Here is an 11,476-nt window from a genome sequence, read left to right as displayed (position 1 = left end):
AGCACGTCCTCAGTTTCCCCCCAGGAGCCGATGCAGGATTCTTTGCTGACACCACGCACACATCCAAGCGTCCGAGTGCTTTAAGGGTTTATTTTCAAGTATAAAGGCTTTGTCACAGACGGGAGCCAGGGTCACAGGCAGTGGGCAAGGTGGACGTGCAGGCCAGCTGGTCTGTGCCTGGAACCCCCTGCCGGGTGCCCAGAGGTGAGGTAGCTGTGGGCGGAGCCGGGCGAGGCGGGGGCGTGGCTCACATCAGGGCGCAGCACTGGCACGACTTCTGCTTGGGGCCCCTGGCCTCTTCGCCCTCGGCCGGGGCGGCCGGCTCGGGCTGCCGGGCGGGGGCGTAGGTGGGCGCGGGGTGGGCACTGGGGTTGGCTCTGGGCCTCCCCCGCTGGAGCAGAGGCTGCCTCTCGGTGGGCTGCTGTGCGGCTGGGCTCGCTCTCAGGAGGGGCATGGCGTCCCCTGGGGGCCCCTGGCTCTCCGCAGGGGTTCGGAGCTGCGCGGCTTCCTCCTCCAGGGGCCGCGGTCCCTCCCCTGGCACTGGCTCCTGCTTGACCCCAAGGGTGGCCCCGGCCTCGCTCACCTCCCCCTGGGACTCCGTCCTTTCCCCAGACTCTCTCTGCCCTCCTGAGCCCAGCTCTTCCTCAGTCCCCTGGGTCTTCTGTGCCCCGAGTCCTTCCTCACCTCCCTCCCTCTCTGCCCCTGAGGCTGCCTCACCTCCTTCCCTCTCTGCCTCTAGTGCTTCCTCACCTCCCTCCCTCTCTGTCCCTGAGGCTGCCTCACCTCCTTCCCTCTCTGTCTCCGCTTCCTCACCTCCCTCCCTCTCTGCCTCTAGTGCTTCCTCACCTCCTTTTCTCTGCACCTGTGAGACTTCCTCTCCTTCCCTCTCTGCCCCTGAGGCTGTCTCACCTCCTTCCCTCTCTGCCTCAGTTGCCCCTGGCATTTCCTGGCCTCCTTTTTCCTCCACTCCCAGAGCTTCCTCCTCTTCTTTCTCTGCGGCTTGCTTTTCTTCCCCTCTTTCCTTCTCTGTCCCCAAAGGCCCCTCGACTTCTTTTCTCTCCACTCCGGACGGGTCCTCAGCTCTTTCCTCTGCCTCTGGCTGGTCCTGGCTCCTTTCCTCCTCTGCCCTCAAGGGTCCTTCACCGACTTTTATCTCGGTGCCCAAGGGCTCCCCAGCCGCTCCCTCTCCCTCACCTCCTCTCTCTGGCTGCTGTGGCCCCTCACTTGCATTCACAGCTGTGTCCCTCCCTGTCCCTGGCTTTGCCTCACTTTCCTCACCTCCCGCCCCCGGGGATTCCTCTGCTCGCCTCCTCCCCACCTCCCAGGCTTCCTGGCCTCCTCCCTCGGTCACCACGGGCCCCTCCAGCCCCTCCATCAGCAGCTCCTCCCAGTCCTCGCTGAGAGTCGCTCTTTCCACCCAGATGAAGGACCCCTCCTCCCCTCCAGAGCCCCCCTGCCCCTCGGCCTCGGGGCTGCCCCCGGGAGCACCTTCTCCCTCCCGGGAAGCATCTCCCTGCAGTCGCGGCCGGAGCCCTGGCGAGCTGCTCAGTGTGGCCTCTGGGCCCACCTCGCCGGCCTGCCACTCGGTGCCCCCCAGCCCCTCCCAGACCACCTCCGCCACACCCCTGTCCTCCTTCACCCAGGCTGGGAGCTCGGGGCTGCCAGCCCCCTGCCTGTCCCCAATGGCTTCCAGTACCACCTCCTCCACCCTCGCCTCCAGCTCCAGGCCCGATGTCCCCAGTGTCCCCGTGGCACAGTCCCCCGGGGCCCGCAGGCCCTCCCACACCACCTCCACCACGCCAGCCCCTTTGGCCTCCACTACACCCGGCTCCAGGCTCCGCTCCTGCTCCCTGCCAGGGCTGGGTCCAGGGCAGGGGCCGTTGGCTTCTGGGGAGGCCCCCACGGCCCCAGGGACCTGCCTCTGTGGTGGCAGAACCCCCGCCGCCTCCTCCTGGGGCTCAGAGGGGACCTCTGGGGAGGCGCCCACCAGTCCAGTCGGCAGGGAAGCTCTCTTGTCCGGCTCAGCCTGGCCTGGGCGTAGGTCAGCAGAGGAGAGGAAAGGCCAGGTCAGGGCAGGAGGGACCAGGGACCCTCCTCCTCATCCCTTGGGGCTCCAACACCCACCTGCAAGACCCGCCTCCATGGTGGGTTGGGAGACAGGACGGTGACTCTGCAGGGAGGGCAGAGACCAGGTCAGGTGGGCCCTGTCCCCTCCTCCAGCCTCCCTGCGGGCCAGTGCCCCTCCACAGCTCCCACTGTCTTCAGGACCCAACCCCCTCCCCTCAGCCTCCGGAGCCTGTGTGTCTCCCACTGCTGCAGGTCACACACGACAGGTGCTTCGACAAGGCTGTGCTCACAGAATGATCCCTGTGTCAGGGGCCTCCTCTGCCAGCTACGGGGTCAGGGCACACAAGACTGTTGTTATTGGAACTCATTTCAGTGAAGGAAGGAGGTGAAAAACAGGCATAAGCCGGGCGCCAGGGGCACATGCCTGTCATCCCAACGGCTCGGGAGGCTGAGACAGGAGGATCGCGAGTTCAAAGCCAGCCTCAGCAAAAGCAAGGCACTAAGCAACTCAGTGAGACCCTGTCTCTAAATAAAACACAAAATAGGGCTGCAGAGGTGGCTCAGGGGTCGAATGGCCCTGTGTTCAATCCCTGGCACCGAAACAACAACATAAAAACAAGAACAACAAAAAAAAAATAAACATAAAGAAATAGATCATGCCAGGCAGTGAGAAGGGTTGTGGAGAGGCACAAAGTCAGGAAGAGGAGCTAGGGAGCGGCTGGGAGGCGAGAAGGGGCCTCCTGTAGGTATTAAATGCAGAGGGCCTCCTGGTAGAGGTGGCAGAACCGAGACCCGAAGGGTGTGATGAAGCAGTCAGGAGTCAAGAGGTGGGGATAGGCATTCCAGGCAGAGGAAATAGAAGTACAAAGGTCCTGAGGCCACCATGAGCTAGGCAAGTTAGAGGAATAGAAGAGAGGGTCATTGTGGCTGGAATGAAACGAAGGATGAAGAGGAGGAAGATGGGCTCAGGCAGGGCAGCAGGCAACAGCTCTGCAGGCGACCTCGGCCCGGCTCCAAGGGTGGCCTCAGTCTCTGACTCCATCTTCCTCTTGCCGGCTGTCAGGCCATTTAAGGGCTGTGCTTTCCCTCTTTGCAAATTCAACCTAGATGTCACTTTTCCTTTTAACTTACTGATGCTTTTGGGACCCCCAGGGCCTCACACGTGCCAGGCAAGCCTTCTGCGGCCGGGCTCCACCCCCAGTTCCCACAGGTAGGCCTCCCCTAGGTGACCCTCCACACTTAGGCTACCCCCTCACAGCTCCGGACCTGTCTCCTCCCCTAGACCGTGAGCTTCCTGAGGCCCAGACCAAACCTTGCCATCTCCAGCCAGGAACGGCCGGCCGACCCCAGCCCCAACAAGAGCTTTCCCCCAACTCAGTACCCAGCAAGCTCCTGGGGCTAAGGGAGGACAGGAGGGGTGGCACCGTGGAAGACCCAGCCCTCTGTGGACAGGGGTGAACGTTGCTGAATCTTTTGGACTTCAAGGAAAACCTAGGGAGCCAGATTATTATTATTTTTTTCCTGAACCAGGGATATAACAAAAGGCACTGGGCATCCAGGCACCTGCTCTGCTATTGCGTCACACCCCCAACCCTTTTTATTTTATTTCCAGACAATCACAATATCTCTGGTGACCCTTTGTGACTTCCAAGGCCGGATCCCAGGGACATCTGCCCACATTTTCTGCCGACATTCCTCAACTGGACCATACTAACAACCAAAATCCAAAACTTCCCTGTGCCTGCTACCAGGGCTATGATCTCCTGGACGCCCCCAGGGGTGCTTCCACGTGGTGCTGTCGCTATTCCCACTTTAGAGATGGGGAAACTGAGGAAGGGAAACCTACTTGCCGACCCCCTCCAAGCAAAGAAGTAGCAAGAGGTGGGTTCAATGTATCGCGCTGAAGGGCTCTCGGAGAAGGCCACGCCCCCTCCCCAACCCACCGCTCCTTAGTTCCTCACCTGTCTGCGCCAGGTGAGCCTACCCAAGGGTTTGTGCTGGGCACCTGTGGACGCACTTTGCAACAGCTGCAGCTCACTCTGGAGTCTGAGGGAGAGAAGCAGGCTGCTGGGTGCTGGGTCCTCAACTCAATTTGCCCCCTTCCCCAGTGATCCAGAGGTCCGGCCTGGCACCCCGGTGGGAGGGTGGGGGACACTCACGTGAACAAGCTGTCTTCTAAGTTTCTGATGCGTGCCTGAGCCTGGCCTTCCGGCGACTGGGGGTCCTTAGAGCCGGGATCCTCGGGCTGCTGTGGCCCTTCAGCGGCCCCATCCATTAGCCAACGCTCCCGGAGAGATTTCCTCTGGGCATGGAAGGGAACCCTGGGCTGGACATACAGACTACCCTACCCCAGGTGGTCCCCTCCTGACCTCAGCTCAGTAGATTCCTTACTGCCCCACAATCACCCAGAGGGGACACACATCGGGCTGGGATAGTGCTCAGGTTGATCCCCAACACCTCCAGATGGAACAAACACCCCACTGCCAGCCAGCGATGGCTTTCCCAGACTGGGACACACACCCCTCTGTCCCCTCAACCCGCCCAGAATGGGCAGAGACTGGGGGGGGGCACAACTCCTCCAAAACAAGACAGACGCTCCCAGAGGTGAAACCAACGTCCTTCCCTACGGCCCCTCCCTACCCCTAAGCTGCCCTAGGGCTCCCCTGGTGTCCCCCAAACTAGAACAAAGACCTCCTGGGTTCCCATGCTCTTCCCAGAGTGGGACTGCTGTCCCCAGGACCACCCCGCCCCATCCCCTCTGGGGCTGGGAAAGACGCCCCCCAAGCTGCGAAAGACGCCTCCCTATTGCCCACCCCCCAAATTGGGCAGAGGTTCCTGTCGTCCCGCAAACCGACCCGCGCAGACACCTCCGCCTCATCCCCCAGGCCCGGCCAGCGCCCCAACCTTGAGCCGCTCCACGCGGAGTTTCTCCTCCTCCAGTTCCCGGCGCGCCGCGCGGATCTGCTCCTGCAGCCGCCGCTTTTCCTGCGCACAGAGGACCGGGAGCTGCCCGCCGGCCGGGCGGGGCCCGCGGAGCCTCCGCCCCCTCCGCCCTCCTCCCCGGGGGCTCCCCCCGGCTCCGGGGCTCCCGGCCCCACGGGGCGGCCCAGCGCGGTGGGCACCCGGCGGGGAGGGGGCTGCGGAGGCGCTGACTCAGCAGCCGGCCGAGGGGTGGAGGGAGGGCGGGGCAGGGGGCGGGGCCGGCCGCGCCCGGGATGCTGCGGAAGCCTCGCCGCGCCCAATGGGGGTCGGTGGATGGAGGGCCCCGGGGGCGGGGCCTTGGGGTGGGCGTCCGAGGCGGTTGAGAGCCTGGCGGTCGGGCTACCGGGTCCATAGGGATAGGAGGGGGGGTCCAAATACTGGATCCAAGGGAGGGTACTACTGACATGGGGGTCCGAAATGGGGGCGTCCGTCAGAGACACTGGGCTGGAGAGGTGGGGTCCAGAAAGATGGGGGTGGGTACGGTGGGGAGGATCAGGAGATGGGTGGCAGAGTCAGGGATCAAAGCTATAGGAGCGCAGAGGTGGGGATCAGAGATGGGGTGCAAAGGTGGGGTCAGAGGATGGGGGTACAGAGGGGTAGTCAGACATGGTACAGAGGTGGGGATGCAGAAGGGGCTACATGAAGTTGGGGCTCTAGGAGATGGGGTTCAAAGAGGGAGGAGAGAGAAATGGAGTGGAAGGATGGGAGATCCAGATAGGATCAGCGTGATGGAGGTCCAGAGGAGCGGGGCAGGAAGAACCCTGAGAGATGGAGGTCCATAAGGAGAGGCTCCGAGGATGGGGTCCGAGTCAGGGTGCAAGAGATGGGGTTGTCCGGGAAGCCCGACTCAGGGAGGAGGCTCCGATGAGGCAGGTTCTGGGAGTGCCGGGTCCACAGCCCCGCCATCCTGGGGTGGCATTGACTAGACAAAGGAGCCGGGGAGGGGAGGGGGCTGAGGGCTTAGAGCCCTGGGCAGGGCCGGAGCTTAGGACTCTGCTCCCCTGTTCACAGTGACAGACTTGCTCCCGGAGTTGGGGGAGACCAAGAAGCCTGGGGTTGGGGGGCGTTCCCCAGGGCGCAGGACCAAGCGCTCTGGGAGGGTGTCACTTACCGCAATGACCTCCAGCCGCTGCCGATAGAGGGAGCTCTCGGCCATGGGCCTGTGGGGAGAGGGCAGGGGCTGCGGATGGGGCTTTCAGGGCCCCCAATTCCTCAGCGAGCAGACCTCTGACACTCCCCTCTTGGCCAAGAACTTGGCGTAGCCGACAGGAGAGCCCAGAGTCTGCCTCTATTTCCCCTTTGCACCTGGGAGAAGCCAGGGCAGAGGACAAGGGAGGGTCTTGTGAGGGGATACAGGACAGAGACCACGGCGGGTCTCCTAGTCCGAGATTGCCTCCCTTGGCCTCAGTAACCTGATCTGTAAAATGGGTGTGAATAACTGAACCGCCTCCCCTTCTCATGTATCCATACAGGGAAAAGCATAAGGAATAGTGCTCCAAAAAATAGTACATTGTTTATTATTCATCATAATTTAATAATACCCATGAGCGATTCTATTGATGACTAATCATGATAACTATTTCAAGTCTGTCCTACCAGAAATCCTCAAATCCTGCCAGGCACCCTTGCCACACTTCTGTGGACCTCTCCTCCTATCCAGGATCCCTTACCTGCTGGGAGGTGAGGAAATCTGGGGAGAGAAATGGCCATCCCACCGTTGCCATGGTAACTCCTGAGCTGCCTCCTCCTCCTGCCAACCCCCTCCTGGGACAAGGGTCCCTGGGTCACGCTCCCTAGTACTGGACTCTGAGCTTCAAGGAGCGGGACTTGTGGTTTAAGGTTTAACCTGAGCCTCTCCATCACCGCCCTGCTCAAGGCACCTGCCGCCCTGCTTCCCAGCCTCCTCCCTGGTTTCCCCTGGAGGCTGGAAGCTGACCGGTGCTCAACGCCACCTGTCATTGTCACTTTGGCCCTTCATCGTCATGGACGTGTGCTGAGTGCTGACTCTCTTGCTACACTGGCCGCACTTCCATATCTAGAAAGTGACATCGAGCTGTCTGTTGTCCCCAATGTTGTCCCCGCTAGCCTGGGCTGGGTGCAGAGAAACCCTCAGAGGTTTATTAATTTGGATGCTAACCTTACTAGGGGACCATTAGAGCCTCACCTTCCAAGCTCCAGCTGGGACTTCCCAGACTCTACTGGCCACCATGAAAGCATAATGGCACTTGCTATATATAGTGTCCTAAGTGCCTTGTGGGGCTTCCGCTGGGCTCCCACAGCCACCTCCGCCTGCCTCTCCTGCCCTGACCAGGATTGTCTGGCTTTAGTCCACCAGCCGGGCTGACATTCCAACCGCGAACAGAAGCAGCCGACCGTCAGGGCGCTGGTCCCTGTGCCAGGCGCTGTCTTAATGCCTCACGCGCGGCACCCTCTTTAAGCCTCCCAGTACTCCCTGGAGGTGATAGTACCATTGTCCCCATACTACACAGATGGGGAACCTGAGGCTCTGAGAAGTGGCAGAAACACTTGTTCAAGGTCACGGAGTCAGGAGAACTGGAGGCACTCACACCCCAAACACCGGACCCTGGGCGTGGGGTCCAGGAACCTTCCATTTGGCACCCAGGAGGCTGGAGGTAAGCCTGGGGTCCTGATTTCCACTGGGGACCGACGTCATGTTTTGCGGGGCATCCCTAAGGAAGCCCAGACTCCCTGCTTAAAGGTTTGTCCCTGGGGGAGGGCTGAAGTCCATTCTCTGCTGTCCTCTCCCCAAGATGTAATCTCCCTCGCCTCTCCCTCGCTGGGGGGGATTGGGTTCCCGTTGCTAGGCAACCAGGTTTGTAGTTGGTGAATAATGCAGTGGAAGACCCAGAAGGGTGAGGAACCGAATTGGGGTCCCCAGTGGGGGAGCCCCCTTTCTAGAACTCTTCACAAACCCTAGAACCCCTCTACTCCCTAAATTAGAAGGCCTTCCCATCTCACATATTAAAATACAACCCCCACACCTTTTGGTACTGTTTATCTCTAACTATGAGATGAGATCACTGGTGGTGGCCCTAGCCTGCCTATTGCCACCAGGAGTAGTTAGTTGGTGGCCATTTCATGAAGCAGGTCATCTTTTCGATTTTGTCATTGTCTCTCCGAGCTGGGGAGCCCTTCATTTCTCCTGTCGGATCTCAGGCACTCTGGCCATTCGATGGGGGGTGATTCCAGGGGCCAAGTGTGGAAGCAGGGGACCCCAGCATTCCCCGCCCCCCCGAACCCGGCAGTAGCCCCACCCCCAGGCTGGACTTTGGGCTCTTGGTCTGCCAGCAGAAAATCCGCGAAGAAGAAGTGTCCTGGGAGTCCACATCCCCCACCATAGTCTCCGGGGCAGGGGCCACTGAGGAGCCCATGAGGCTGGCCCCTGCCCTGTCCACTCTCTCGGGTTTCCTTGGGAAAGTCCAGATGGGGCTCTGGGCTCCCAGGCAAGGCCAGCATCCCCCCCAAGCCCCTTTCAACCCCGACCTCGGCCCTCCAGCCCCCGGTGACCCCAGACACTTACATGGGTGTGGCCGGAGACCAGGCCTGGCTCTGCAGGGCCATCTTGCCCAGAAGCCCACTTCCCAGTCTCTGAGTTCGAGACCCACTACCCGCTTGCCTGAAGGTGCCCTGGAGGCCGGGACTGGGCTGGTGGGAGGGGGGCTGCAGGGCGGCACCCGGAGAGCTGGTCCAGCTGGTTTGGGCCGAGGCTGGAGGTGCACGGAGGGGGGCTGGGGGCTGGCGGCAGTTCTGGGAGGCACTATCAGCTATCTGGATAAATTATTTACCAGCCGCTGGCCTTCTTGCTGCACCGGGCTGCCTCCGGCAAATGCTCTCACATGTGCGGTCAAGCAGGTGGGCGAGATGGCAGTTGTTGACCTCCACCCTCCAGGGCATTCCCCGTCCTTTGGTCCTCTGTCAGGGCACGTGAATGTCATTCATGGCATGCACACTAAGAAGCCGCCCAACTCCCTTCAAGACCTGGCTCCACCCGGGGGGGGAGGGGGGGGAGGAAGGGACCTCTGCTCCAGCCAGGGAATTCTGGAGGCCAGAGGCTCAGCACCAGGGGACCCAGGAGGCTGGAGCCAGCCTGGGTAACTGTGGACATCTTGCCTCCGGTTTCTAGCCCTCGGTTTACCCATCTGTGATATGGGAGATTCGGTCCAGGTGGCCTCCAGAACCCCAGATACTCCTTAGGTAGAGTTACAGGAGCGAGTGGTGACAAGCAAGGTCTAGAGAACTTCCTACCCAAACCTTGAGGGTCCCCTATTTTATACCATTGCATTCTTAAAGGGCCAGCACCCTCTCTCTCAGCTGACTGCACATTTCGTGTAGCCCTGCTCCTGTGGAAGTAATTTCCAGGATGGGGCAGGGGCCCCTCTGCTCTCCTGTGGCCCTCAGTGCTTCCCCCATCCCAGCCCTGGTCAGACTTGAGGATTCTGACCTTAACCCTGATAAGAAGCTCTTGCCTGATGTGGGCCCCACACATCAGAGGACATTCCACTAGGGACTCGTCCCAGGGAGCAAAGAGCAAAAAAATGTGCTTTCTAAATCTTGATCTTCCTCTCCTGGACCCCACTTAGGGGGCCCAGGGTCAGCTGTGGGCAGAGGGGTGTGGAAGAGCTTGGGCACGAGGTGGTGAAGTGTCCCTAGAGCACGCACCCGGCTCCCTGCTTCTGGAGAGTTGGGAGTGGGAAAGAGGGGGGCTGGTTGAGGGCTGAGGTCTCCTGTGTCCCACATTCTAGTACAAAGCTCTGGAACTCCTGGGCTTAACGTGATTTTCCTGCCTCAGCCTCCCAAGTAGCCAGGACAACAGGCACGTGCCACTCGGTGGGGCTGACTTCATTAATTATTTTTATTTGTTTGTTTGTTGAGACAGGGTCTCCCTGTGTTGCCTTCGCCTGAGTCTCCCAAGTAGCTGAGATTACAGGTTGCTCACCACCCCAAGTGGCTGAATTATTTTTCAGTCATGGTAACTCATACATGACAACACCTAGCATTAGGGGCCTTTAGCACATTCAGGATGGTATGCAACCCTGGCTTCTACCCGATTCCAGAACCTTCTCATCATCCCCAAAGGAAACCTCATCTTCCCTCCCTCCAGCCTTGACAACCACCCATTGTCTTCATCTGTATGGACTGGCCTGTTCGGGACATTTTGTGTGAATGGAGTCCTACACTCTGTGGCCTTTTCTTTGGTGGGGGGGTAACCAGATATCGAACCCAGGGGCACTCGCCCCCTGAGCCACATCCCCAGCCCTATTTTGTATTTTATTTAGAGACAGGGTCTCGCTGAGTTAGCACCTCACTTTTGCTGAGGCTGGCTTCAAACTCGAAATCCTCCTGCCTCAGCCTCCCAAGCGGCTGGGCTGACAGGCGTGCGCCACAGTGCCCGGCTACATACTGATTTTTTTAAACAACTCATGCACCAGACAACATTCCAGGTGTGGAAGAGTTGGGTATGGAGGTGAGTAGAACAAACAGAAAAATTCTGTAATGCTGCTCACTTCCTGGTGTGGGGAGGGAGACAGAAAACTCACAGATACACAAAGAAATAAAGGTGACCGGTGATACCTGCCGTTGAGGGGGAGGAGGAGGTGTTGTTGTCTTGTTTGGTCTTGGTTTTCCTGGTGCTGGGGATGAACTCAAAGGCCTTATGCTGAGTTACAGCCCGGCCTCAAGGGTGGGTTCTTGAGGAAAAATGGGGATGGGGTTAAAGAGGGACTGCTGTTGCAGGTTGGGCAATCAGGGACCCCTTCTCTGAAGAGGTGACACTTGAGCTGCATAACAGGCGTCAGTCATGGGAAAGAATGAGGGAAAGAATGTCCAGACTCTTCGGTGGGAATTCCAATGGAGAGGTTTGAGGGAGGCATGAGGGCTGGGATGACGTCACCCAAGGGACGGCACAAGATGAGATCTGAGAAGAGGGCAGAGCTTGCTGGCCCACCGGAGGGAAATTGGGTTTTTAGTCTGTTTGGTGGGAGCATCGGGAGGGAGAGGTGGCAGCTGGGTCAAGGGTGAGAGAAGTGGATGAATTCAGAATATGACTGGAGGCAGAGCCGCAGGGGTTTGCTGAGATTGGAGGGGGAAAGAGGGAAATCGGGGCTGCCTCCTAGAGTGGGGCATGAACAGGTGCAGTTGTGACTTTTGGTGGGGCGGAGCAGGGTCGGGATCTAGAATTCAGTCTTGGAAGAGTTTGGGGAAATCCATCAGACGGACGCTGTTGGACGTGGGTCCAAAGCCCAGGGGAAACCCAGGGCTGGGGACATAAATTTGGGAGCCACCTGCACAGAGATGGTGCTTAAAGCATGAGACTGGAATTTTTCAGGGTCTGTGTCATAGCAGGAAGAGATCATGCATTCAAAAACAGTAACCGATGAGAACTGAATGAAGCAACCATTTACAAAGG

At 59.7% G+C, this 11,476-nt stretch overlaps 1 protein-coding gene across 1 annotated transcript; it reads right to left on the bottom strand.

The window, feature by feature from the left end:
* Window positions 1-247: 247 nt before the first annotated feature.
* Window positions 248-8,631, bottom strand: Palm3 (paralemmin 3). Its single transcript, XM_077795750.1, has 9 exons — window positions 8,591-8,631; window positions 6,161-6,209; window positions 4,972-5,052; window positions 4,227-4,369; window positions 4,029-4,113; window positions 2,125-2,170; window positions 1,144-2,031; window positions 926-1,080; window positions 248-745 (listed from the first exon to the last, which is right to left on the bottom strand). The coding sequence occupies exons 1-9, from the start codon at window positions 8,629-8,631 to the stop codon at window positions 248-250; spliced, it is 1,986 nt and encodes a 661-aa protein (XP_077651876.1).
* Between the last annotated feature and the right edge of the window lie 2,845 nt (window positions 8,632-11,476).

This window comes from Urocitellus parryii, chromosome 3, assembly GCF_045843805.1.
Source record: "Urocitellus parryii isolate mUroPar1 chromosome 3, mUroPar1.hap1, whole genome shotgun sequence".
NCBI lineage: Eukaryota > Metazoa > Chordata > Mammalia > Rodentia > Sciuridae > Urocitellus > Urocitellus parryii.
Note: the sequence above shows the minus strand (reverse complement) of the source record. Positions and strands in the feature narration are given on the sequence as shown.

What these genes read in the sequence shown, in the direction of transcription:
- Palm3 (XM_077795750.1), bottom strand. Translation starts at nt 8,631, where the DNA reads ATGGCCCTGCAGAGCCAGGCCTGGTCTCCGGCCACACCCAT. An exon ending in TGGTCTCCGGCCACACCCAT is followed by an intron (nt 6,210 to 8,590) that starts GTAAGTGTCTGG and finishes CTCTCCCCACAG; the next exon opens with GCCCATGGCCGAGAGCTCCC. An exon ending in TTAGAAGACAGCTTGTTCAC is followed by an intron (nt 4,114 to 4,226) that starts GTGAGTGTCCCC and finishes TCTCTCCCTCAG; the next exon opens with ACTCCAGAGTGAGCTGCAGC.